The 27,946-nt window shown below is 38.5% G+C and overlaps 1 protein-coding gene across 1 annotated transcript; it reads right to left on the minus strand.

The window, feature by feature from the left end:
• Nucleotides 1–27,946, minus strand: Bend4 (BEN domain containing 4). The gene is made up of 5 exons (XM_019207621.2): nucleotides 27,888–27,946; nucleotides 23,914–24,480; nucleotides 11,019–11,110; nucleotides 5,097–5,337; nucleotides 1–2,736 (listed from the first exon to the last, which is right to left on the minus strand). Exons 2-5 carry the CDS (start codon nucleotides 24,470–24,472, stop codon nucleotides 2,519–2,521), a joined length of 1,110 nt encoding a protein of 369 aa, XP_019063166.1. The 5' UTR covers nucleotides 24,473–24,480; nucleotides 27,888–27,946; the 3' UTR covers nucleotides 1–2,518.

Raw genomic sequence — 27,946 nt, forward strand, 5'->3', positions numbered from 1 at the left:
TTCATCATTTGGATCTTGTACCTTTACTTGACAGGTCTTAGTTAGTGGTGAGCTTTTAACCTTGCCACACAGAAGCCACCTGCACCTTAACAAAACAAAACGAAAACAAAAAGCCTCAAAAAACTGAATGTCCTTTGTAAGTCCTGATTTAAAAGCCAAGTTACCATCATGAAGCCAAGTAACACCAGGATGGATGTATATTAAGGAGAGTAACCAGCAGAGTATCTGAGCTGATGCTTTGTTACAGACTTAGTGAGTAAAAACGCCTGAGCCAGAGGGTGGATTAAAGAGATATAGCAATTACACAAAGTATGACAAGTATAACAGAATACTCAGAAAGGCAATGGACTGGCTATGAGGTGCAGAGTCATCCCTGTGGGTGATGGCTTCCAGATATGCAAACAACCAACCAACAAGTACTTTCAACATTCTAAAATCTGTGCCTTAACAAAATAACCCACCTGGAGTGGGAGCAAATGAGGGAGGAGACCTGGTGTGTCTCTAGGGCAAAGGTGGTATGCAAGCCCACTAGAGCAGCCCTTGCAAGTAGTGAAAATCACAGCTACTCACAGCTGTGGTGTAGGCATGTCATGTGTAAGGCCATGCAGAACGAGTGTACAGGTGTGCCTGTCCCCATTAGTGAAGAACAGCATGACACCAAACAATGTGCAGAACTCTCACATTTAATAGGAAAACAAACCTAGAATTGTTTTTCCTAAAGTGATGGTCAATATCGTTGCTAGAGAAAACAAGGACAAAGCACTCAGCAGTGAGGATAACTAAAGCAGAGGGCAAAAAAAAGGAAAGATAAAATGGAAAGGCAGATGAGGCTATGGTGGTGTTTTCTTTCTACCCAAGATTTTATGACATCAAAGAATCTCTTAAGACACTGACTTTCCACACCTTTAAACAGAATTAGAATTAGTTCTTCCTATAGCTGCTACAAATCTGACAAATGACCATCTCCATACACACTAAACTTTTCAATGGATAAAAGCTAACAATCATTAAAGAGGCTACAGAAGGACTTGCTTCTAGGACTGCAAATACTTTGTATGCTCACCAATACTAAACACAACGGCTAATTTGTGGTTTTACTTTCACCAAAAAAAGGTTTTAAAAATGTACTTCATAAATGGATGCTCATAAATTTGAATTTCCACCTGGTTTTTTTGTTGTGTTTGTAGATGACAAAAGCCTTCAATAAATGCCAGCAACTTAGATATCTGTACAACAAAGAATGTGAACTAGTTTGGCATAGGCAGTTTCCCCTCACATCCAAAGCTAAATCCTCAGAAATAATGATTCTAGCACCTTTGTAGAATTTGCTGACAAAGACAGAAACACTTTCACATATGGAGCTCAACAAGCTAAACGGGGGAATTGGGTGAATGTAGAACAGTGTGAAATGAGCCAGAGCGTGGCATTCAGGGGAATAATGGGGGAAGGGAGGCACACACACTTGGGACCAAACATCTTCATCAACAACAAAGGGGGAAAAGAAGTTTCATACAAATCCTAAAGATCAACTTAGCACAGAAGATTTTCAAATATCAGAGAAATTGCTGACAAACCCATTGCATAGTTGTCAGAATGGCCTTGAAAATGTGTCTATAACTTCAGAAAATCTGGTCAAGGCAGCAATACCATCAATCATACCACGTGTCTGGTATTCAGGGCAACATACTAACAGAAATTCTCACTGTTCAACCCATTACTTTGGCATTGTGTTGACAAAGCCTGATTTAAGGCTATGGAAACTGTGATCTGTGAATCTATGAAGCCAAGCATTTGAAAATCATTGTAGATCTTTGGATGTTTCTTAACTCACATAACAAAACACTATTACTGTTACTCCAGTGATCACATAGCCTTTCTGAGCAACAAGGTGGAAGTTTTCTTTGTAAAACAAAGTAGCTGGCTTCCAATTAACCACTGTCTATACAAATGGCCTCTGCTCTCTGGCTTTTTGTTAAGAACGGGCCTGGTAATATACAGACATCATATGATGTCAGCTGTTCTGTGTCTTTGCTGAGAACTCTGAATTCAAATCTTTGGAAAATGTAAAGACAACTTATTTGAATTAAACTCAGAGAAGGCATATTCCTTGTTCCATAAAATAGCTCCACATCTTACTTCTCCCATAGACATGAACACTAACTTAACCTCCCTTAGAGACCAGCTCTGCAAAGGAAATAGCTTACTTGAAGATGCGGACAGGTGACCAGGAGCTCATCTATTTTTTCACCCTCACCATTCAACCAATAATCATTCTATAGAAACTTGAGTTTTACTTTTGATAATATTTCTTATGTCTGTTGTAGGTGCCACAGACTCCCCAAACAAACATAAAATGGACTTGTATTTTGGAACTATGGCAGTTGTTCAAGAGTTTTAAGGTTGAAAATGTATAAGTATGACAATAACATGCTTTGGACTCTCAGGTGACAGGTACAAAGACATTTACAATTGGAGCTCTTGAAAGGACTGGCTGCTACAGTGGGGAAGATTCTGTCCACTAATCCCCAGATCCATCCTGTGAACTTTTATTGAAGACTTCATCCTGTGAAGCCTGGTGATCGATCCCTTCATAAAATGAGCCACCGTTGTGCAGGAAAGTCCCCACCGCCCGCCCCTGCCGGGCGTGACCCACAGCATCGCTGAACACTTTGTTTATCTGCTCCTCCGAGGGCATCCACCAATCTGGGTTGGAGGTACAGTGCATCCTAATGAATTCTGTGGGAATATACACAACAGTAAAAAAAGAGAGAGAAAAACACAACTGGTTTTGAGAGAAGGTGACAGCCTGCTTAAACTTTAACTTAAGTTCTACCAGAAAAGCTAGATGGGAGATCCAATGCAATGCCATAATGAAGTCACTTGTGACACACCCAACTTATTCCAGACCAATTTCCTTTTCATGTGGAAAGGTAAAAATCACTTAAGTGAGAGAAAGCTCTCTGAGAAACACTTGCCGTTGAAAAGAAGGGTAAATCTGATTAGTAAGACAAGGTGGCACCATTCCTAGTATCAGAGAGGGCATTTCAAAACTCATGTTATTTGTTTGTATTTTGAGAAAGTTCTCTCTGGAAGTGTAGCTAATACAGTGTGGTATTCTTTAACCAGCTATGAGTTTGAAGATTGAGCACAATAACCCATCAAGGTCTCAATGAGTGAAAAAGTATCTGTTTTCGCTCAGAAAAGATTTCTGCATTCTTAAAATGTTCCAAGTTAGGCTATATTTCTTTTTATACTGGTTATACCTGCACATGTGCTGGACAAGTTTTACTGATGGCAGGGGATCAAATCCAGGGCCTCCTGCACACTTGTTAAGTGCTTTACCACTAAGCTATGTTTTCAAGCCTGGCAGGTTTTGTTTTTTTAAACAAAATCCTATCTAAATATTTAATTTCACAAGAAAGCAATTACTATGCCTGGAGGAGGCAATAGTCAGCCACCATTTTTAACCTCAGATGGCTGGATGGAAATTATGGGATGTGGCCCCCACATGAAAAAAGTGCTACAGACTTCGGCCTCTGGTTAGGAAGCCTGGACTACATCAGTGACAGTAGGCCAGTCGTAGTGTTCGGCGCAGTGGCACTGTTCTCTGGGATGTATTTTAATCCCTCAGTTTCACTGACTTGCTATTAAACTGTGAAATGTTAATAAAGTTTTTGGAAAGGGATACGTTGTGCTACCCTTCATCTTGACTCCTTTGTAAGTCCAAGAGCAACTTCAATAAGGTACACAGTGCACCCATTTGAGTTCCCAAGAGTAACACTGCCTCTTGGTGAGTATACTCATAATCTATGATGATGGTGTAGTTGGGGAAAGTAGTCACTTTACTAAATAAAATAGGGCCTGGAAATTTCCCATCATTTAGTTACTCCTGGTTAAGTGGAATTTTCAACCTGGCCAATAGGAGGAGCTGAGTAACATTTGTGTGTTAATTTTTCTAAGTGGCTTCCTTAGACACCACCAACCCACCTCAGAATCACCTAGGGTGACTATGTCCAGAAGCATTTGTATCTTCCCCATCCCTACTGAATTTATCTTGAAAGTGGGCTACGTAATCTTAGCTGACAACAAATACTACATATGTACCTTAGGCTGCAGAATTCAACTGCCTAGATAAGAATGCATCTCAGGAGTGAGTGTAGGAATGTCCTTTCCAAGATCCAAAGCCTTATTAGTGATACATCTTTAAAAGTGTGAATTCAATACCAGAATAGTTTGATTCCCTGTCCACATTAAATCAATATTATGTTTTCCAGCCAATAAAATTACAATAGAACCATAGAGGTTAAGATTTGAGATTTTGCTCTATTTTGTTACGAAATTTTGCTTTACTTTTTCATTTTTCTTTATTAATATCTACTTGAATTACATTAAATTTAAAAAAAGTACGTGAGATTTTGGATAAGGATTTCTCAGGTGTTTTGGTTGGCACTGTAATGCTTCTACTTGTCTAATTTTGTGTTTACTTGTACCTGCTGAGTCATCTATGTACCTCCTGATCCCCCCCCCAACCTTCTGCCTGGCCTGCAGCTGCAAAGTAGCCACCTGTTAACAATGATGAAATGGAATTATTAAATAAGCAGTACTTTTAATACAGAAACTTTTCTTTCTTAACCTAAAGAAGAAAGTTTTCCTGGATAAGATATACTTTAGGTAGTATTCAGACCAATTTAAGGAGTTGAGCCAAGTATTGGGGAGGAAGATAGATGGGAGTGCCCAAGCTGAAGAGGAAAGAAGTATCATTAAAAAAATCCCCATGTTCCCTTCCTGTGTGCATTCTCCTTTGCTCCAGTTTTGCCAGAAGAGGCCTTCTCTGGCAGCAAAGAAAATCTGTATTTGAAGCGTGAAACATGAGGTGCTATGCAATGCTATGTACCACTAAGTGAGAACGAGGCTAAAGCAAAAGAAGAGTTTTTACAGAGCTTCTCAATACCAAGTAGATGGGCCACATGAAGGCTACAAGGTCTCAGTGGAAAGAAATCAAAATACAGTGAGGCTGAACACTTGTACGGGGAGCCACAGCCAATGCAGTGAAATGGGATCACAGATGGCGGACACTGAGCGGAAGGATGCAGTACCTCGGAGGCATGTGACTTTAACTGGATCCAGAGGGCGTCTTTCAGGACCTGTCTCTCCTGACTGCACTGACCTTTTCCTTTTTCCAAGGCCGCATGAGTACTTAAGCTCATCGGTTGTGAAAACAAATCTGATGAGGTATCGAAGGAGCCGTCTCCCATCTTTCTTTGAAGAATTTACAGCCTCATCCCACTGTTTGCTCGTTATGTAGACAGGATAGTTGTTCAGCAGCTGCTTGCTTCCCTGGAAAAGCAAAATATTTTCTCATTACCTACTGAGCCAGGCAGCCAGAAGCCAAAGCAATCTCCATTTCAAAGGCAAACGTGCCTTTTAACCAAATGGCTATGCTGACAATGAACCAGAGACTGAAGAGCACCAGTAATTGCTCACATTCAGAAGGGGCACTTTTCAAATTACATTTGCATTTTCTATAACAAGAGCCAATGAGGTATAATGAACACCTTTGAAAGAGGAGCTATTTATAACTCGTATTTTAACAGGTAGGTTAAAATGTGTCAAGATCCAATGACAGTGAGCACTATTTAAATATAACCTGTAACTTTCCTTTTCAATCTATTAAAATATGCAAAAATGACTTTGAAGAATGTGATCAAACAGGTCCCTTCATCCTTTGGTTGGCAGCTAAGTTCTTTTATTTTTTTTAATTTGTAATTTTTTTTTTTTTTGGTACCGGGGATCAAACTAGGTCCTTATGCTTGAGAGGCAGGCAGTGGCACCACTAAACTAAATCCCCAGCCCAGTTAAAGTTCTCTTAAAGATAATGCAGGAGGTCTTATGTTAATAAGGTACTACTTGTGTTTAACACACCTAACACCTGACAACTATAACTATGCAAGCAACTTTAAAAAGTAAATTTTAAAATGGAGAAATTGTAGAAACTGGAAAAAAAAAACATTAACAATAATGCAAAACAGGTTTCTTCAAATTATAGCTTCTGCAAATGCCACTATGTCAATTCAGAATTTTTCTTACTTTTCACCTTCATTATTTATGTCTGCAATAAAATTCCCAGCCTAAATAGCTGCAGTGGGACTAATTACGGGAATTTTCTGTAACATTTATAAGCCATGTTTAGTCAATTGCACCTACACAACCATTACTTTAGTTCTGGCTGTCTATAAAATTCTACAGTCCAGGACAAATTAATTAACCCATGATCTCAGTTTTAATGAACTCCTTCCCCAGTAATTAAGGTGTACAAAATAAAGAAGGGGAAACTCATTCAGTTTTACAATTCTACAAATTTACTACAGGTTATAAATTTGGTAGTGTTTGAGGCTGACGGGATGTTATTTCAAAAAGTGCTTTACTTAGTTAAGCATTGAGAAGGGTAAATGGAATAGAAGCCAACTGACAAGAGGCATCCAGATTTGTGTAGGAAGCCAGTGCTGAATTGTGCACGTGGAAACTCATTTCAGTAGTCACTGTTAGGGAATTGATCATGTTAAAGTATGCTGTGACGCCGCCTCACAGGCTGCATTCTCCTGGTACATCTTGGCTCCTAAAATGACCTCATGCCCTTATCTCTGGTTTCCCTCCCTGCCAAGGCCACAGTGGTCCAGGAAAGTTGAAACCTGTGTCTGCAGGACTGGGCCCATAAAAGCAATCTGGCCTGTGATAGGTTAAAAGTAACTCACTCCTCCTAAATAAGCAATAGCCCACCCCAAAGCTGATAAAAGGACCTTCCTTTCTTTGTTCTCTCTCTCCTTCTGCTTCTTCTTCCTCCTCTCTCTCTCTCTGCCTTCCTGCCTCCTGCTCGCCTCCCTACAATAAAGATCTCCTGCAGGACCTCTCAGTGCGTGAGTGGCCTAATTGGGAAGGGGCACCCGAAAGGGCACGCGAACCCCCTTTCAGTCACATTTTCCAGAAAACAATGGTGACTATTTTCCCTTTTAAGTGAGCAACTGAGACTGGAGTTTGTGCTTTGATTGAGAGACATTCTAGATTTAAAATGAATCTTGGTTTTATCTTATTGGTGTGTCCAAGTTAGTGAACTTGCTGAGCAGCCAGTTGCTTCATTGTGAAATGGAAGCATGTCTTTCAAGTGAACATTTGGGAACATCCACTGACCCTTGGCTCTTGTATAACAGGGGAACCTGTGTACCAGAGAGAACACGGGTGGAACTGAGAATCCACAGGTTCCTTCAGCCCAGGTTTCCCTTTAGAGAAGGTGAGTGATGAGGTCTGAGTGGAGTCAGGATGGTGCAGATGAATAGAGAAAGAGATACAAATCCAACGGGCCAGGTAACCATCAGTGAGCTAGAGGCTGAAAAGACTGAGGCAGTGAGATGATCTGTAAAATGAAATGGTAGTTCACACAGCAAAGTACAGACAATATAGCCATGATGAGGACACAGGCTGCAGGGGGAATAATTCCTCTGCTTCCTAGGTACTGGAGGGAAGGGCTTTTCAGGGTTCTGACCTTTTTGATCTCTCTCTCTCCTCAAGGGAGCCAGGTGGATCCCTGGTGGGTGGAATATCAGGCTGGCTATCTCAGAACCACTGTGTCTAAAGTACTTCCAGGAAGGTCCTTAATAATAACAGTCACTACTTAACTCAGCCTTGATGACCAGCCTGAAGGGCTTGCTCCAAGCACTATGCTTGGATGGTGTCCTTTCTCCTCCCAGGCAGCAGTGCCAGTTCTATTGCAAAGCTGGGCTCTGTTTTAGCCTCAGGCAGGTGACTAACTTCTCTAAACCTCATCTCCTTTCTGACAAAACAGAAATAACCCCAGCCACCTGATTTGTCCTGATATATCTATAAATCTCCCACCAGCCAAAGAGCTCTTGAGGGCCAAAAGTCATCTGTCTTATGCAATGCCCTTCTCCTAAGGCCAAGAAGAGCGCCTGATACACAGTAGGTGCAATACACACTTGCCAAAGACTGATTCGACACAATACGTACTACTCTGGCTGGGGCACAGCAGACACTCAGTAATAGTGGTTACGGCTAAGAGTTGACTTTTTTTTTAAAACCACTGCGGCAATGGAAAACTTGAATGAATATAACTTGGCAAAGTTAAAGAACTTTGACAGCAGTACAGACAAGGGACTTTCATACCTTTAGTTTAAAATTCTGCTCTAAATACGTACACTTGACAGCCTTAGAAAAGGAAACTAGCTACTTCTTATACTGTTTACTTATTTAATACTATACAATTTTAAAAACAATGTTTCACTTAAGTGGCAAGCTCACCTACAAGGGACGATTCCTGCTCTATTTTACATCCTGCACCCAACTCCCAGGGGAAGAGCTAGGAACACTGTCCTCAGATTGAGCATTTGTGTCTGGTGCTATGCTGCACCTATAATCAATTTTGGGATGGGAAATATTTATGATTAAGGAGGTGACAAAAAAGGACCCTTCTCAAATCCTTTAAAAAAGTCCATTCACAGAAAAATTTAACACTCTCCCAAACTGCAGAAGCTTTACATAAAATATTGGTCTCATAAAATGTGGAAATACCATTTGGAAGTAATTTTCGTCAAGAAAAAAGCAAAGAAAGAGAACAAGTAATTTACAGCCCAAACACAACTCAGAATGCCCTGTGGGTTACAGATGACAGCTACAGTCCTGTGTTAGCACAGTTAATAGAAATAAAATGTAATAAATAATAAACATGAGACGATGTCCATAGCCTAAAATGCCAATAAAAGTAGTACAGTAATAATGACAATGCTGGGTAATAAAAGTTTAGTCCTGCCTGAAGGAAATATAAATATTTTCCCCCCTATTTTATGAAATTTGGATTCTATGTCCTCTTTAAGGAGCCACCAACAAGTTATTATAAAGTCTGACCTATTTTTGAGTCACTCTGAAAAAATTCAAAATGGTATCTTCATAGGCTTATAACCACATGGAAGATGGGTGTATATTTACTAAGGTAGGTAGTGCTGAGTTAGACTTAGGAATAGTATGCTACATGAGCACAAAGCAGGAGACAATCAGGAAGAGCACCTAAGAGAATGTACACTTTTCATCTGTGTTTTACACTATGAAATCGTCAAGCAAAGAAATGACTTTATTCTAGGGAGTAATGAAAGAAGTTTAAGCATTTGACATTTAGTTTTGATCTTTTAGAAAGATTTAACTTATTAAAAGTGGAGACTGAAGATGAAACAATCCATTATAAAGTTCAGGTGAAAAGTGTTAAGAGCCAACCAGAGAGATCAGAGACAATTTATTGAATTGTACAATTATTGGCTAACAGGAACAAGGAAGCGAAAAGCAAGCCAGTGTATGTTGCGAACTTCTACTTCAGTTCGGTGGAGACTTGAGAGAACACAAGAGCATGGATGTTCGGGGGTGGCTAACGCTCACATTTGTGGTACAGGGTTGAGCTGTGGAGACAGTTCTTAATGTCCACTTGGGACCTGGTTAACTCTCAGAGGGTGGGTGTTTGGAGAAGGTGAGTAGAGAAAGAGTGGAGATGAGAGAAGATGAAGGATCAAACTATGAAACGACGGATGAAGAAACTTCTAAAAGCTCTATGAGAAAAAGACTGGGAACTCAAGAGAGCAGTGATACAAAGACAAGTTAGGAGGAGGTATGGATCAGGTTACCAGGTTAGAAAAAAGGTCCTCAAGCCAGACAACTGGAAAATGTACCAGGGGCATCTTGCAGAGCACTGGGGGAGTAGTGAAGGTTGAATGTTATAGGGTGGATGAGCAAATGGAGAAGTAGGGAGTGGAGAGGATGAATGTAGACCAGTCTTGCAAGTATTTATTTTTAAGTATTTATTTTTAAAAAAATGAAGTCAACAGTCTACAAGGATGAATTGAGTACTTTCTAGGAAAAGCACTGGGAATATTAAGGGGGATGAAATTTTGGCCTAATGTTCAAGAAGGAAAATTCCACCAGGAATGCTGGTGTGCATCTGTAATCCCAGCACTCTGGGTGACTAAGGCACGAGGATTATGAGTTCAAGCCCAGCCTGGGCAAGTGGTGAGATCTTGTTTCAAAATAAAAAATAAAAAATGGTCTGGGGATGTAACTCAATGCAAAAGCCCTGGGTTCAATCCCCGTTACTATAAGGGGGAGCGTGAAGTATTGGCAGAGGCTGCTTCAGGAGAATATTGTGATGGAAGGACAAAGTAAGGACAATAAGCAAGCAAGAAAGAATCAAACAGAATTTTTAAAAAATGGTATAGAAGACCCAAGTGTGTGTGTTACTCAAAAAATGGCCCATGTTCTAATGTCTATAAACTCAAAATAACATATTTAAGACCAAGTCTAGACAATCTTTTAAAAATGAATGTTTAGAACTGGGTGTGGTGGTACACATCTGTGATCCCAGCACTCAGGAAGCAGAGGCAGGATTGCAGCCAGTTCAAGACCCGCCCAAGGTACATAGTGAGTTCAAGGCCAGCCTGAACTACATAGCAAGAACCTGTCTCCAAAGTTTAAATTGGTAACATTATATTACTTATCAAAATCAACACATTAGAAGACTGGTTTCTTCTGAGGCCCAGAGAAAGAAACTGGCTCATGTTTAGGAGCTCTGTGTTCTGGAAAAGAGACTATCTAAACCTTGGGGAATGCCAGTGTGGGAGATCCCAAGAAAGTGAGTCATCTTGGAACACTGGCTCTGACCTGAGGGCATGGCTAGTTGGTGTCTCTATCTCAGGCCCTTGCTACACCAAAGCAATGTTGGAAGAATTGCCCATATTTAAATAGCTATTTCTACTTTCTCCCTTTCTCTCCAGCAAGACTAACTACTCAGTGTGAGTTGAGCATGTGTGATCTTTCGCCACAGAACATACACCTAAGATAATAGATGCATAAACTTATCAGTCAAAATGTGTTTGAATAGTCTATCTATCCTGGCACAGTGGTAGGTTATTAAGGGGCTTCATCTTGATGAGGATGCATAGGGAATGTCAGGTGCCCCCCCCCCGACCCACCTCAGTTGGCTGGTCAGCTGGTTGGGGCATCAGGAACTGGTTGTGGTGCTGCAGCACTGTTTTCAGGTAATCCAGCACAGTCTGGCAGGGCACTGGATGGAAAGAAGGACAATGGTCACACATTAGCAATCCCTCAATATGCAAACAGAAAAATCTGAGGTCTGAAAAGATTCGTGATGTGAACTTCTAAGAAAAAAAAAGAATTTATTTTCTTTCTAAAGGAAATGAGAATTTTCCTTCATTTGACATCGTAGTTATTTCAGTTTGTAAATACAGAACAGATGTTACAGTTTAGGAACAATTTTTAGGATCAGCACAATTTGATGAGAACTTCCAATTTACTCCAAGGTCAATGTAGGTCAACAATAATGATCGTGAATAACTTACTGAAGAGACAGGTCATTCTTTGACTCCAACTGCAGTTTAAGCATCCAATTGTATTTTTAAGAATTAAAGTACTGAACTAATGTTTCACTGGTTTTTCAATCAATGATATAATACTGCCAGCCTCTGGGTATAATTTGTCCCCAAAGGTTAATGAGCTGGAATTTTGGTTTCTAGCTTGTGGATGTTGAAAGATGGTGGGACTTTTAAGAGATAAGGAAGATGGTGAGATAATTCAGACAATGGGAAATGCCCTGAAGGAACTGAGCTAGGAACCCTTAGGAATTCCTTCCCAAGAGAGGGGTTATGAAACAGGAGTTACTATGGCTCCTACCTGTCCCCCAAAGTGATCTCTCTCTCTCACACCTGTTCCCACTATGTTGCCATCTTCCATGATGTCATCCAGACACAAAGGCCCTTGTCAGAGCTGGAACCAAGTTGTGTGGACTATAACTCTTCAAAACAGTGAACTAAGTGAACTCCTTCTCTCTCTTGTTACCCAGCCTTAGGTATTTCATTACAGTAATGGAAAAATAGATTAATACACTCTTTTTTAATGACAGAACTATTCCTGACCTCACCAAGAATAGGAATTGTATCCAATTTACATTTTTTCCCAACATGAACACAACCAATGATGTAGTTCTTACTGAGTGCATCTTGTTCTCTTCCTTAAGAAGCTTAACTGGTTTGGTCCAATTTAGGCTTGATGTGTATTTCACTATCTTTTTTGAGACTGTCTTACAGACACATTGCATAATTCTAATAAAACCAAACAGTTATTAACCCAATATAGAACATGACATTTTTTTGTACCACTGCATAAATAATGCCTGCATCTTAAGATCTGTTTTAGAGCTCTTTCAGAAATATTAGTTCTTTTTAAAGGTCTTAGTGTTAGGGAATTGATCATGTTAAAGTATGCTGTGACGCCGCCTCACAGGCTGCATTCTCCTGGTACACCTTGGCTCCTAAAATGACCTCATGCCCTTATCTCTGGTTTCCCTCCCCACACTCACTCCTCATAAACAAGCAATAGCCCACCCCCAAACTGATAAAAGGACGACCTTCCTTTCTTTGTTCTTCTCTCTCCTTCTGCTCATCCTCTTCACTCTCTCTCTGCCTTCCTGCCTCCTGCTCGCCTCCCTACAATAAAGATCTCCTGCTGGACCTCTCAGTGCGTGAGTGGCCTAATTGGGAAGGGGCACCCGGGTGCCCGATCCCTTTCACTTAGTAGCTTAGTTAATAAACCAATTTATACGGATTGCTGCCACTATGTTTCTTAGCTCTGTATTTTAAGATGATTTGTCACCTTAAATAATAAATATTAAACCTAAGTCTCAATTTAAAAGTTTCACCACTGAGCTTTCCTTACTTTTTCTCCCCAGATAGCAAACAAAAGTTATTATCTTTAACCATGGCTAATGGTTTTAGGTTTTTTTGGTGATGTTACCTTGTAACATAATAAATCCCAAAACTCCAATATCCTTTTTTAAAAGTATGAATAACAGGAAGTAGGTTAGAAACATTTTTTCTTGCCCCCTCCAAATTTTTTTTGGAGATAAGGTCATGCTATGTAGACCAGTCTTGAACTCATAGTAATATTCCTGCCTCAGCCTCGGAATGCTGGGATTATAGGCATGCATCACTAGACCCATCCAAAAATTATTTTCTTAAATAGCTATCTTTACAGAGCTCTGTCATGGCTGCCCATGAACAGTCATCTGAATGGAAGCAACCACAGAAGTCAACCAAAAGAAGTTATCCTTGTATCTATGTGAAGCAGAAGGCTTGTTATTTAGTAAAAATTTAATGAAGCTTGTCAAGAACTCCTAATTTCACCAGCCTACTAAAAGTTCAATCCATTTTACCGATGCCATAAGTAAAAAAGATTACAACCTCTGGCTTTGGGCATTAATCATGAAATCAAACAAACCAAAAACAAAAATTGAAAAACTAACAGAGATAGAGACACAGGATTTTAGTTCCAGGTTTTTCACTCACTGTAATCTTTAGAACTTAATTTTTTTTTTTAGTACTGGGGATCGAACTCAGGACCTTGCACTTGCGAGACAGGTGGTGGCACCACCGAGCTAAATCCCACGCCCTAGAATTTAATTTCTATGTAACAGTCTTTCAACACAGCTGAGTGTGAGCATCTAAGAAAGTACCATCTTCCTCAGTTTATGATTAGAAAAATGCAGTGGTACCTATGTCACTGCCTGGCCAAGAGATATGTATACAAGACATACAATGTATAACCTTGTATTTAGCCTGGAAATTTTAGCAAAACTTGTAAATGCTCACTGACTTATTAGGAGAGTGAACTTCCTTTCATCCCTTACCTATATTTTAGAGTCAATAAGATGATTATAGAAAAAATTTTAAATGAAGCACAAAAATGCTTACAAGGCAGCATATACAATCCACTACTCAGTATTACTTCAATGTTAAAAATAATTATGTGTAAAGAAAAAAGACAGGAAAAAAACCCAAAGTGTTAATAACAGTAAATAGTAATTCGCTGGGTGTAGTGGCGCACGCCTGTAATCCCAGCACTTGGGAGTTTGAGGCAGGAGAATCACTGTGAGTTCGAGACCAGCCTGGGCTACATAGTGTGTTCCAGATCAGTCTCAACTACACAGTGAGACCTTATCTAAAAAATAAAAACAAAAAACAAACACACACACACACACACACACACACAAACCACCACCACAACAACAAAATAGCAATTCATACTTTAGTCATGGAATTATGGTAGTTATTATTCCTTTACCTGTTGCAATCCTTATAAAAAGTAGTAGAGGTGAGTATCCCTAATCCGAAAATCCCAAACTGCTTCAAAATCTGAAATACTGGGGGGTTGGGGGATCCCAACATGATGCCACAAGTGGAGAATTCCACACCTAACCTCACACGATGGGTTTCATTCAAATCACAGATACCTGTATACTAAAAACTTTGTATTATGACCTTTAGGCAATGTGTACTACATTTGTATAAAATTATAAATAGATTTCATATTTAGACTTGGGCCCCTCCCCAAGGATCTCACTATGTACTGAACTGGACAAAAACCGAATCAAATTCAATAGTTATGCTCAATATTGACCTTATGGGAAAATTTGATCTAGTTCTCGTCCAGTTTGGTTTGCAACCAGGAAGGGGGAAAGAATTAAGTTCATGAACGAGGTACCACTGTATATGCAAAGATCCCCAAATCTAAAACAAAAACAAAAACAAAAAACAAAACCTGAGACAGTTCTGGACCTAAGCATTTCAGTAAGAAATAACCTGTATTATTTTTAAAAATGTCTAGAATGGGCATAATAATTTTATAACAACTTAAAAGTTGTCTGAAAAAAATCTATTATGACTCTTGCCTCATTTCTTCCTTCAGTTTTGAATCATACAGCCCAGGGAAGGTTTAGGGAACAATTCTCCAGTTTTTATATTAGGCGGCAATGTTAACTGCTTTCCCTGAAAATAAGACCTAGCTAGAAAATAATCAGTCCTGAAAACTTGAGACCAAAAATAACAGTCACAGTCAGCTTATCCTTGCCTTACTCACTTATCACTATTCTCCTGCTCAGAATAGTGGCTATTCTATAAGTCAGGCAAGGCAATGATAGGCTGACATGGGCTAGTAGTTTTGATCTCTAATTTTCAAAGCTGATTATTTTCTAGTGAGGTCTTATTTTTGAGGAAACATGGTAAATAAGTTCAATCAAGGCCTACTGGCTGCTATACTGGAAGAAAATGAAATCTTGTGTGTGTGTGTGTGTGTGTGTGTGTGTGTGTGTGTGTGTAAGGCAAGTGGGTCCTATATACTGATATCTGGGGATATAAGGATAAAGGTCAGAAGACTGAAGACAAAGCTCGCATTTAGCCAAATGATTGAAACTAACACTGCTCTGGGCAATTCAGAGTGTCTCTCTCCCTCCATGATCTCATCTAATATTCTCCCACCCAATTCTTTTTTTTTCTTTCTAGCAGTACTGGGGCTTGAACTCAGGACGTTATACTTGTGAGGCAGGCGCAGTGCCACTGAGCTAAATCCCCAGCACCCTCCCACCCAATTCTTATAAGGCAGACTCTCCAGGTGCCCCTCCAACCCAGTGCCAGGGTGTGCCCTTGATGTTAAGATTGTGGAGTATGTGTGCCTAAGAGCTTTTTGGATAGCTGACTAGATTTAAACAGGGAAGCTGCAGAACTAAGTGAACTGTTTTCTGCAAAAAAAACCCAAAAAACAAACAAAAACAAAACAAAAAATCCCCCAAATCAGTCAATCTGGAAAGTGGAAATAGGTGTACTGAAGTGAGGGTGACCCATATTACCCTGAACCACAGTTAAACCATGCCATCTACCCAAGAGAAGCACAAACCACTGAAAAGGCACAGTGGAAAGCCACCTGTTCCAGTCCCTTGGCTCTGTGGATGACTGTGAAATTTCCAAGTGAGGACATGGCCCTCACAGACTGGGGCACAACAAGCCAGGGTGCCATGTGTGGCAGTTCTGTGGAGTCCACCACTATATTGCTCTTCTAGTCTTCAAGGAAAGACAGCCAGGTCAAGGCTTATGCTAGAGAAATATCAACAGGTCTTCAAGGAGCTGGTTAAGCCCCTAGAGGCCTCCATCCCCAACTGCTTCCTCATATAAATTATGAATTTAAGTGAGTCACTTTGGCTAATGGAGACTACAACCTCACATACACTGGGCAGATTTCATTCATTCACTTTTTCTTTCGACAAAACCTACTAGAAACTTCCATTAAAAAGGAAATGAGGTGATAAAGGAATCTAGAACCACTTACAGTCTCTGTTAAGTACTAAGTACTTAGCCTGATAACATTTATATATTTTTTTGTATGTAGAAGCATTTAAAAATGCATACTGCAAAATCCTGGAAATAGTAAAATACCTGGAAGGAAAAAGGAAAAGTGAGTACCAACAGCACCACTCCCACACAGGGAAGGCCCACTTCCCAAGTCTATATGGTTGCTTTATCCTGGTCAGGGAAGGCAGTTAAATCCACACAGACATCTTTAAGACATTCTAAGAACACTCGTAGGTAAGCAGCTTACAAGGAAAAAGGTGCAGGGTTAGTCCTTAAATAACTGTTCAGTACTTTTTTTTGATATACTGACTCTGAAACTTACTAAGTGATCCTAGAGAGTTAACCTCTCTTAGCTTTTAGTACTACACTTGTCAAACTGGGCTAATTATCTACTGACTCTAGTTATTATGTGATGATTAGCTGAAACAGATGTAAAGCAGAAGGTACCCCAGAAGTACTGCCTACTATTAGGTTACTAGTATTTTAAGAGTTGAAGTCTAGTGGATTCTTCATAGAGCCATATAACTGTTGATTGTATGTCTGAGCAGCTGTTTAGTAAGGCTCTTCCATGGAAACTGCTCTAGCTTTGCTTTTCCCCGTATCAAGGGTATGTGGGTTTCTAGTTCCTTATTTTCACACAGATTAGTTTGTTAAAATCTTGATCAGTGTTTCTCTCTTCACATTCCTTAAGCACTACTTAATACAGTAGCTGTTTTTCAAAACTTAAACCTTCTCAAAATGCTCCACATATAATTTCATAGGGAAATTCTTTTTGAAATTGAAAAAAATTTTTTTTTACTGCCCTTTGATAACCATGACCATTGTTATGCTGAATTACCTTTAAGGGTTCTATTCACATGTCTCTGTAAAGTATAACCTCCTGAATGGATTTATCTAGAAATAATGACAAGTTTTAAGTATGGCTCAGCCCAAAGATACAGTTGTATTTTTGTTAACAATGTCCTATTCCAGTTTAACTTAATTCAATAAACATGCATAGCTAGTACAACCGGGGTATGACTCAGACTCTGTCCTCAAGAACCTCATATAGCCTCTCTTCTTATCAGAACATCAAGAGATACAGATATACACTGTAAATACTTCTCTTAATAAGGACTTTAAGAAGAAAGGTTAAGAAAGGTTTAAGAAGTAAGGTTAACTGTGCATAGAAACTGGGGAAAGGGTTTGTTACAGAGGAGTGGCATCTGAACTGTGCAATGAAATATGCAAAGGAGTTTCTCAAGGGGCAAAAGGAAATATACACGTGAACAGAAGGAGCAAGAATAAAGGGAAGATCAGAGGCATATGAGTTTAGTTGTCAAAGAATCATAATTACCTAATAGCATTGGAATACTTAGTGTATGGTGGATGGTAAGGGTCAAATCTCTCCAGGAATGGACTAGAAGAGAGCCAGGTAGCAAAGAACCTCTGTGCCACACTAAGGGTGCTGCGATTTACTCCATAGACTCTGAAGACCTTAGGGGCTCTTCAGTAATGAATAACCTGGGCTGTTAAGGGCAACGGTTCAAATCTGGCAGAGGAATTAAAAACCCTTACAGTGGTTCCACCGCCTGCCTCACAAGCACAAGGACCCGAGTTTGATCCCTGGTACCAAAACAAACAAACAAACAAACAAAAAACAAAACAAAACAACAAAAAAAACCTTACAGCAGTCTAAGTTACCAGATAGGCCTAGATGGAGGCAACAGAGAGAGGGATGAAGGTCTACATTCCCTGGGCAAATTTCATTAATTCACTTGTTCATTTGACAAAATCTGCTAGAAACTTCTATAAGGAAATGAAGCTATAAATGAATCTAAAACCACTTACTCTCTGTGAGTACTAACTACTTAGCCTGATAATATTTATACTTTTTTCCCTGTATGTAAAAGCATTTAAAAATGCATACTCCATAATCCTGGAAATAGTGAGAGGTAGAATCCAGATGTATGGAGATTGAGTGGAAATGGGAGAGAGATCAGTTACAGCTGGGCCCAAGGCTCTAAACCTGGGTAATGAAATGAATGGTCACCTCTTTACCAGTAAGAACACTGCTTATAATCCAGGAAAACCACTTAAGGTCTCTATGTTGCTAGGCAGAGAACAGCTGCTCTCTCTCTTCTTAAAGCTGATATTTACTGAGGGATCACTGGAAGACCCAGTAGGCACTCACTCGCCACTTAGTGAATTTAATATTTTTATTATTTCTACAATATTATTAAACTTATGGGAAGGGGAAACTGAGGCTCAGAAATGATTTGCCAAAAACACAGCTAGCAAATACCCCATATCTATACTGTAGCCACTCTGTTTTTTTTGTTGTTGTTGTTGTTCCTAAAATTCTTTTATCCAACAATTGACATTATTGACTTACCATTTTTTAAATCTTCTTATAAAAAGTGGACTCATAGGATCAGAACTGCATAATCCAACTACATAATCTATTTTGTAGCCTTGTGAGTTAGTTGATCTTTGTTTGAGGGTTGCAAATAGTGCCTGCTCGCTAAAATGTACCTGTAAACCTCCAAATCAAAACTGACAGACATGCATGAAGCATCAGGAAACCTCAGTCACCTGACATACACACATCCCAGGTGAGGTCTGAAAAGGAAGATTCTCCCCTCGTTTCAGTGCTCATATTGTAAACAAGTGTCTTGTTATAATCTATTTAGTGCTATCTTTTTTCTATTTTTGCTAGTGGTGTCACTACTTAAAATGGCCTTCAATTGTGGGTTTGAAGCACTTTTTAATGTTCCTAAGCACAAGAAGGCTGTGACATCGCTTATGGAAAAAACAGGTATATATTATATAAGCTTTATTCAGGCATGAGTTAATAGTGCTGTTGGCTATGAGTTCAATGTTAATCAACCAGCAACAAATATTAAATAAGGCCTTTTTGAATGAACACACATAAAACAAGGTCATGTATTGATTAGCTGTGCAAAAATGGGAGAAAAAAGAAAGAAAATGCTGTGAGCAAAGGCTCTTGGGAACGTAGTGCTGCATTTCCCCCAGGAATAATTTCTTAGTATTTGCTAATTCAGTGTTCACAGTGATGCTTAAGGACATAACTTATGTGAAGGAGAACCAGCTGTATTCTGAGAGTGGAACAGGGTAACAAATTAGATACAGAGTCAGAAAGCTTGGATTTCAATTCTAGGTCTACAACTGACCCCCACCTCATGTGGTCTCAACTTATCTATAAAATGGGAATGATAATAGTATTTGTTGTGGGGCCATGAAGTTTTAATAAATTAAAAAGATCACAAGTACACTTTTAGAAAGTAATTATTTCTTATAAAAATGCCAACAAGTGTAAGGACCTGAGTTCAAACTCTGATGCCTAAATGAATGAATGAATGAATGAATAAAAATGCCACTAGTACTCTTCAATAAAAACTGGATTTCCGCACGCAAAGAATGAAATTAGACCTGTAACTTAAAGAATACATAAAAATCAACTAAAAATGCATAAAAGACCTAAAAATAAGATCAGAAACTACAAATCTATAACACAAAAGAGAAATGCTTCTGGATCCTGATCTTGGCAGTGACCTAAATAACCAAGACCAGAAATGGGGAAGGAGGTTTAGGCTCAGTGGTGGCACCACAAGGATCTGAGTTCAATCCCCCCAGTACAAAAAAAAAAAAACCAAAAAAACCAAAAAGACCAAAAACCAAAAACAAAAAAAAAAAAAACCAAAAAAACCAAAAAGACCAAAAACCAAAAACAAAAAAAAAAAAAACCAAAAAAACCAAAAAGACCAAAAACCAAAAACAAAAAAAAAAAAAACCAAAAAAACCAAAAAGACCAAAAACCAAAAACAAAAAAAAAAAAAACCAAAAAAACCAAAAAGACCAAAAACCAAAAACAAAAAAACAAAAAACCCAGAAATGATAAAGTCAATAGAAAACATATGGTAAAGGCTCCTAGGCACTGGCAGTTATTTTTTGGATATCATACCAAAAAGCTCAAGCCATAAAAGCAAAAATAAATAGATGAAACAATGTTAAACTAAAGAGCTTCTGCACAGCAAAGAAAATAACCAACAGAATGAAACAGCAGCCAACAGATTAGGAAAAAATATTTTGCAAATCATATATCTGATAAAGGGTTAGTATTTAAAATCTATAAAGAACTCATACATCTCAATAGTAGAAAACCAATTCCAAAAATTGGCAAACGACCCAATACTTTTCTCCAAAGACATAAAAATGGCTAAAGGTAGATAAAAAAATGCCTGATGTCAATCATTTAGGGCAATGAAAATTAAAACTAAATGCATCATCTCACACACTTAGAATGACTATTATTGTGAGGTGAAAGTTAATAAATGTCCTTGAGGGTATAGAGAAAAGGAATTCTTGTCCCCTCTGGTGGGAATGTAGATTGCTGCAGTCATCTTGGAAAAATATGGAGGTTTCTAAAGAAAGTAAATACAAGCCAGGGATGGTGGTGTACGCCTGCAATCCCAGCACTCGAGGAAGCAGACCCAGGAGGATCCCAAGTTTGAGCTCAGCCTGAGTAACCTGGTAAGACACTGTCTCAAATAAAAAATAAAAATGGGCTGGGGATGTAACTCAATGCAAAGGCCCCAGTTTCAAACCCTAGTACTGGCAGGGGTGAGAGAATATTAAATACAGACCTACCATATGACTAAGTGATTCCCCTCCTGGATATACATCCAAAGGAAACAAAATTATCACCTTATAAAAATATCTGCAGGCTGTGGATTTAGCTCAGTGGTTCTGCCACATGTCGAGCAAGCCCAAGGGCCTGAGTTCGATCCCAGGCACCCCTCCAAAAAAATCTGCACTTCTATGTTGAGTGCAGGATTATTCACAGAAGCCAAGACATAGCAATAATACAAGTTTCCATGGATGGACAAATGGGTGAAGATACTGTGGTACCTATACAGAATAGGGTATTGTTCGGCTGTAAAAAAAGAACAAGATCTTGCAATCTGTCTCAACATGGATGAGCCTGGAGGACATTATGCTAAATGAGATAAGTCACACAGAAAGAAAAATATTGTGTGATCACAGATATGGAATAAAAAAAAATCAAGTGCACAAAAATAAAGAATAAAGTAGTTATTGGGGAGCTGGCAAAAGGAAAATAGTGAAAAACAGGTCAAATGTTCCAAAGAAATAGATACATAGGATGAACAAGTCTAGAAAGCTAATGTAAAATAGAAGGACTTCATGTAGTAGGATTATCCTATATTTTGGATTCAGGCTAAATTAGTAGATTTTCGCTGTCGCTGCCACAAAAAAACAGAAGTGGTAAGTACAAAGTGACGGGTGTCAGTTTTTATATAGTAATCTTAGTAATATTTTTATTATTTATATGTCTCATAACACCTTTTTTTGGTACTGGGGATCAAACTCATGTCTTTGCCCTTGTGTGGCAGGTGCAATGCTGTGCAGCTAAATCCCTAGCCTTGTTAAATACTTTAAATATATACAATGAAATTTATTTTTAAAACCTCACCAAATTTATCTTCCCTACATTTGGCATTTAACAAATTTCAAGGTATTTTAATTATCACATTTTAGGATTCTAAGACTTAAATTTTATTTTAGAATCTATGGACCTTGTGTTCAAAGGCAATTATAATTACGCAGTTACAATTTATAGTGCTTCTTCCTTAGTGAAACTGAAAAGATTGATGTATCTCACATTCAATGGTGTCCTAAATTATATGGCATTTTATACCCCCTCCTGAGTGCACTCTTAATTTAACAGTAACTATAAACTATTTAAATAAATATGACTACTCCAACTTGACATTCTCCACTGGGAAGTTCCACCTACCATTTTCTAATAAATACTTAGCACTTCATATTCCTGATCCAGATCTTTTTGTGGTTTTCCTTTAGTCTACTTTATTTTCAAAAAATTTAACTTTTTAAAAGACTTTCTAATTTCCAGTGTGATGGTCTAATATGAAAAAAGTGCCATTTCTTTGGCACTGCAGCTGGGGTGATCTCCAGAACACTATTTTCTCCCCAGTGTAAAAGGAGGAGTGGGAATAAGACACAAAGATACCCCTTTGAGTTAGTGATACTTCACAGGGATATGAAAGCTATAAAATCCCACTGTGCTATCTGTAATCTATCTCTCTGACTTGGAGGAAATAAGCAGTGTTCTGGTTTCATTACATGCTTTCAGGTTCTAGCTGGAGTATTTCTGGCAGTTAGCACCAGCCTGGCTGGGGAAACACCATGTACCTGTACCTGCAGAGCTCAAATACAAAAAGAATGGATTTACTATGCCTCTTGATTCTCACCCCCAAATCTACTACCTTAATTAATTCCCAAACATTCTGAACCAAGTCTTGGCTCTGTTAGGGTAATTCTTTTCAATGAAAGCGTGAAATAAGATTAATTTCTAACTTGGCAATTCTTTTTTATATGTCCCCTACTCCTTACCTCTCTCCCTTCCAACTTGGCAATTTTTCACACTTGTTTGTTTCTGCCTCTCATGTGTCACAATAAACAACTAGGAATTTTCTTCAGCATTTCTGTATTTCTAGATCAGCTAGCAGGTTGAGAGGTACAAAGATACTGAATTAAGCGAACAACAGAATTTCTATTTATATGTATGCATCCAGCCTTAAGTTATATATAGCTTATTAACATATTAATATAGCAGTTCATAACCATTAAATGTGTAGACAAATAAGTACATGTTCCAAAAAAAAATTTTTTTTTTTTTTGGATCTAGGAATCAAACTCAGGACCTTGAGTTTGCAAGGTAGGCATGGTGCCACTAAGCTAAACGTCCGGCTCCCCCATTTCCCCCAAAACTTCCTATACACAAAATGCATGATTCAAGAAATTCAAAGATACTGTACTACTAATGACATTAATGTCTTTTCTAAGGCCCTGACACACAAGAATGAATTTAAAGATAAAAGTGAAATCGAAACTTTTTTTTCCCAAAGAGTAAAAAAACAATTTAGCAATCCCGAGAAGGTCTTGGCATAAAGACAACTCTACTACTCTGGAAATCTAGTCTTTAAGAAGCAGGCATTGTTTCAGGTTTAGCCAGGGGTACAAATAGTCTCGGGTTAGCCTAATTACTGGTTTACCTTTGATCTACTAGTTTAACCTTTCTTATTAACTTTAAGAGGGAGTTTGCATGCCTAAAACAGACTGTCTACTGAAACTTAACAAGAAAGGAGAGAGAAATTAATGGAACAGAAGAGACCATCTTATTTGTTTAGTACTACTTAAGACCTATCTTTGAAAAAAGTGGTCTAATTTTAATTTCTATCAATGAAAGTCTTTAAAAATGTAAAAGCCATTTTAAGGGCCACTTTAAGAATACAACTCAGGCTCACAGCACTTGATTCATTTCAATGTCAAGGCACCACATCTAAGAATCACTTTACTACCAATAGAGACCTCTTTTCATGAAAATTATGATCTTGCCTATATTCAAGAACACTGTAGCTGAAAGAGAGACAAGACAGGATAGTTGCTATCCTGAAACCTGTTTGGCGAATGGCAGGCTAAGGACCCCTTGCGCATGCCTATTAGTCTAACTTTTCTACATCACTGGACAATAAACAAACAAACGAATTTACACACACTCATTCATCTTTGAGACAATTGAAAGTAATGAGTTGTACTTGTCCGTCAGGCAAGTAGTATGATAGCATACCTGGAATACTCTCTAATTTCCTTCTGAGCTCTTCATTTTCTTGTTGCAGTGAAATAACCTCCTGTTCCAACTCCTGGCATCGAGGACAGTAGCCTTCCTCTTCCTCCTCCTCTTCCTCCTCTGGCAGTGTAGAAGAAGATGGGTGGCCATGGGATTCAGATGTTGCTGGGGAGGTCCAGCCACCTAGTGTGTGCACAGGGGAGGTTGAGAGAGGATCCACATCGGCCAGGTGGCTATACTCACTGACCGACGAGGTGTTTGGAGTTGGAAAGCTCCCCGAGAGCAGATAATTTTGCAAAGAGTCAGTGAAAACTCTCAAAAAGGCAGAAGTTTGTTGTTTCCTTTGCATATAGTGCATCTCTATGTCTACATTGTCTGAGGTCTGACTGTGGGTCCCTTTCCCAATGTGACACTGTTCCTGTCTTTCATTGTAACTACAGCCTTCCTGCTTTACGCAAGAAAGCATAGACTGAGAATGATTGGAGTCCAGAAGTTTTCCTCCACAATTTAAGAGACTAAGTACTCGACTGCACTGCTGGGCAAAGGCATCCAAGATCATACGACTCTCTGAAATGCAAGAAGAAACATCAGTTACTAACAGCCAAAGGCAAAGAATAAGCAAGGTCTACAATTTACAGCTTAATATTCAAACATGTTAAAAATATGTATTTCTACTGTCAAAAATCAAAATGACATGGTGAATCCACTATTAAGAGCCAAACAGCCTCCTGTTGTCCTGCCTGAGGAATCGCCCCAGCCCTTCAGTGTAACACACAGCTGGACTGTAACTGTGTGAACACTACATAGTTTTCTTTTTCTGTAGCATTAACTGGTCTGCACAGGAAAAGCTCACACCTTTGGCTTCGTTAATATCCATACTCTAATCCAGCCACTGCTGACTCAATGCCTCATTGATACGAGTGCTTAAAGCAATCATTACTTCTATTTCTGGAGTGCCCTCATGCCCTTGCTATTAATCAGTTGATACAATCCCTGCCGAGAATACGTAGCTCCCAGATGCAAACTGGAGAAAAAAGATAACTCTTTTTGAAGAGTGCACTAGAAAACTAAGATAAAACAAAGGGTGAGTCCATAGCAAAGGATGAACAAAACAAAACTGTATGCGTCATCCAATATCTGCTGTGTTCACTATTCTTTCTTTTAATTTACCTACTAATTTAGATTTCTTGTCAAATGCAATGTTTGGGCTGACCTAGATCAGGAACTCTTGTAAATCAGTCAGTCTCTTTTTAGAGTCACTTCCATGAGATTGTCCAATCTCCTAAAATGGCACAAGGTGAGTGCCAGGTAGCTCACATATATGAATTCAAAAGCATATTAACTATCATGCAGTGAAAAGCAAAAAGCAAACAGAAACCAATCAACTCACTGCAAAAGCAAACAAAGGGGAAAAACTCCCAAACTGTGAAAATGTTATTTAAAGTTAAAGTCTAAGATTCTTGAAAACTCACCCTAAATGTAAATGTTACGAGGCAGTTTCTCTTCTTTCCTGCTACCTCCTAGAATGAGCTATTACAAATACAGGGCTTACTTACCCAGTCATGAGGATGCCCTTATTTCCTCTTCCCCTTACCCAGAATAATGGCAACAAGTAAAATACTGGACATTTTAGATGCCAATAACTTTTGTTTATAATTTAAGTGCAACTAATTACAGTACTCTCTTGAAAGTGTTGATTAACTGCTTCCCCTCCCCCGGGGTGGGGGTGGGGCTTTTAAAACAAAGATTGGAGATGCTTGAGGGCTTCTATGGGACAATGAACCAGAACACTTGTAATAAAAAACCCTCTCTAGAAAATCCAGGCCATCTAACTAATGAAATCGCACTTTAAGAACTCCACACAGCTTGGTATGGTGGTGCATAAGAAACTAAGGCAATATCTTAAGCATAGCCTGAACAACATAGTGAGACCACGACTCAAATTTTTAAAAATTTTGAATCCACAGTACCAAAATATGGGGGTGTGTGTGTGCTCTATTTCCATGCAGTATTCAATGCTCCACTGTTTTATTTTCTGCATATTCTTTCATGAAGTAAGTAAGGTATTAATTGAGGAGAGAGAGGTCCAAATGCCCTGTTCCAACTATTTAATAAAAATATACAGTATAGGGAAAGTATAGCACAGTGTCTGGCACACAGGACATGTCCCTCCCTTGGCCCTTTACTTTCAGCCAAACTTCTCCCCTTGGCGAGGTACCCAAGATCTAAGAATTCCTTACACTGCTTCCAGGGCCTATGCTGGCCTCTTCTTTGAGCTATCTACACTAAAACAGATCATGGTGCCAGAGCTTGAAGTGTGGCCTAGGGCACCCACATGTGTGTATATTAGATGGCTCAATGGAAATGGAAAAAGAAGGGCACAAATTACTTAAAAAATTCAAAGTCAAACTTGGTTATTATGAAGGTGTATATTCACCCAAAACAGATGAATACAACATACCTTCACTCACCAGCTTGCTAATGCTTTTGAATTATTTAGTCCCACCAACATTTGAGTGCCATTTCTTTACAATGACTTAAATCAAATAAAAAAGTAAAAAGCTGAACTACACAAGTGGGTAGGTTTAAGATATTGCACTCTCATTTTTTTTACTTTCTGATCTTTATCCTTTTATTAGTAAAATCAAAGGATGATATTGATTGGAAGTGCTAATTCTGGCACAATAGCAGTTTTCATTCATTTTAATCCTATAATCCCATTCCAGACCTAAAGTTGTATTTGCTGTTTGCATTTTAATCAGCATAGACCCAGATGATTTATAGCCCATATACCTTTAACATACCTTTAACCTTGATGAAAGGGACAAATATGCAAGGAAAGGCTAAAATAGGACTGCCTAGAAGGAGCTGCTTGAATATATTTGTTCAATGTCCTACAAAATACTCAGTAGTTTTAATCATATTGATGAATCACATTGAAGCATAGATTTTAAGGGGAAAAAAATCTGACTTAAGGACAAGCGTGATTTGTTTTCTTAATTGAAGGATAAACTCAACATGCTGAGAAAAAAATCATTGTGTAATATAGTATATTATGAAGATAATCTATTAAAGTGCACTCAGAATATCAGAAGACAGTTACAATCATAAAATTGTTCTTGCCTGCAGTGTTTAAAATGCTTCATTCTGAATGAATTTGTTCTCAAAATTGATAAATACAAAACTAACAACTGTAAATCCTTACAGTTGAATTTCTCAATACTCTGAAATATCTGAATAGTATTTTGTATTTTAACATTGATACATGAAGAAGTAAAGAAAAGAATATTACTATTACAATTGATAAGGAAAACAGCAACTCTTTCTACTTAATTGCATAGGTACTAATCCATGATTCTTAACTAAGCAAAATGTGAACATCTTGATTCTTCCTAACTTTTTTTTCTAGTCATAGAATGCTCCACACTTACATGATGGCACCAAAGTACAAAGTGAACCACTTACAAAAGGGGTTTTAAAACTGTCCACTTTATTTCTAACTCTCCTAAAACTAAATACTATAAAATGTTAAGAAATCACAAAGTACTCTAAAATGACCATTTCTCTCTAATTTATTTTGCTTTATTGTGCAACCTGTTGGGATATAAAATCATGCTGCAAATTGTACCTAGTCTTACTCCAAAATCTAAAGCCACAATTATTTTTTTCAATTAAAAAATTCTTTCATTGAAATTCTTCTGGACTTAAGTGGCTTAATCGATCCTAAACCTGGTAAGTGATTAAGAGGACGGCCAGGAAGTAGGCAATCAAACATAGTCTCTCTATTTAAAGGTTCTTTTTTGTAAGGAAAGCCTTGAATGGAATGTGCCCATCACAGCAGATCCCCAGGAGAATTCCATTTCTAGGAAGATCACAGTACTCAAGATTAGTGGTAACCTTTTGATTTTAGTCCAGTGAAGGGTGAAATATATTAATATTAAAAATGCAAAAGCAGACATTTTTCAGTAACCTACCATTATGTATCCATATATTATGTCTACCAGAAGAATTTCCAAGTAGTTCAAAATAGATG

This window comes from Fukomys damarensis, unplaced genomic scaffold (assembly GCF_012274545.1).
Source record: "Fukomys damarensis isolate Sample0158 unplaced genomic scaffold, DMR_v1.0_HiC HiC_scaffold_35, whole genome shotgun sequence".
NCBI classification, from domain to species: Eukaryota; Metazoa; Chordata; class Mammalia; order Rodentia; family Bathyergidae; genus Fukomys; species Fukomys damarensis.

Bases quoted from the DNA above. Each gene is read 5' to 3' on its own strand.
- Bend4 (XM_019207621.2), bottom strand. From the start codon at position 24,472: ATGATCTTGGATGCCTTTGCCCAGCAGTGCAGTCGAGTACTTAGTCTC. The intron at 11,111-23,913 runs GTATGCTATCAT...CTTTCCATCCAG, and splicing joins GAAATTAGAGAGTATTCCAG to TGCCCTGCCAGACTGTGCTG. The intron at 2,737-5,096 runs GTACTGCATCCT...ATATTCCCACAG, and splicing joins TAAAGTCACATGCCTCCGAG to AATTCATTAGGATGCACTGT.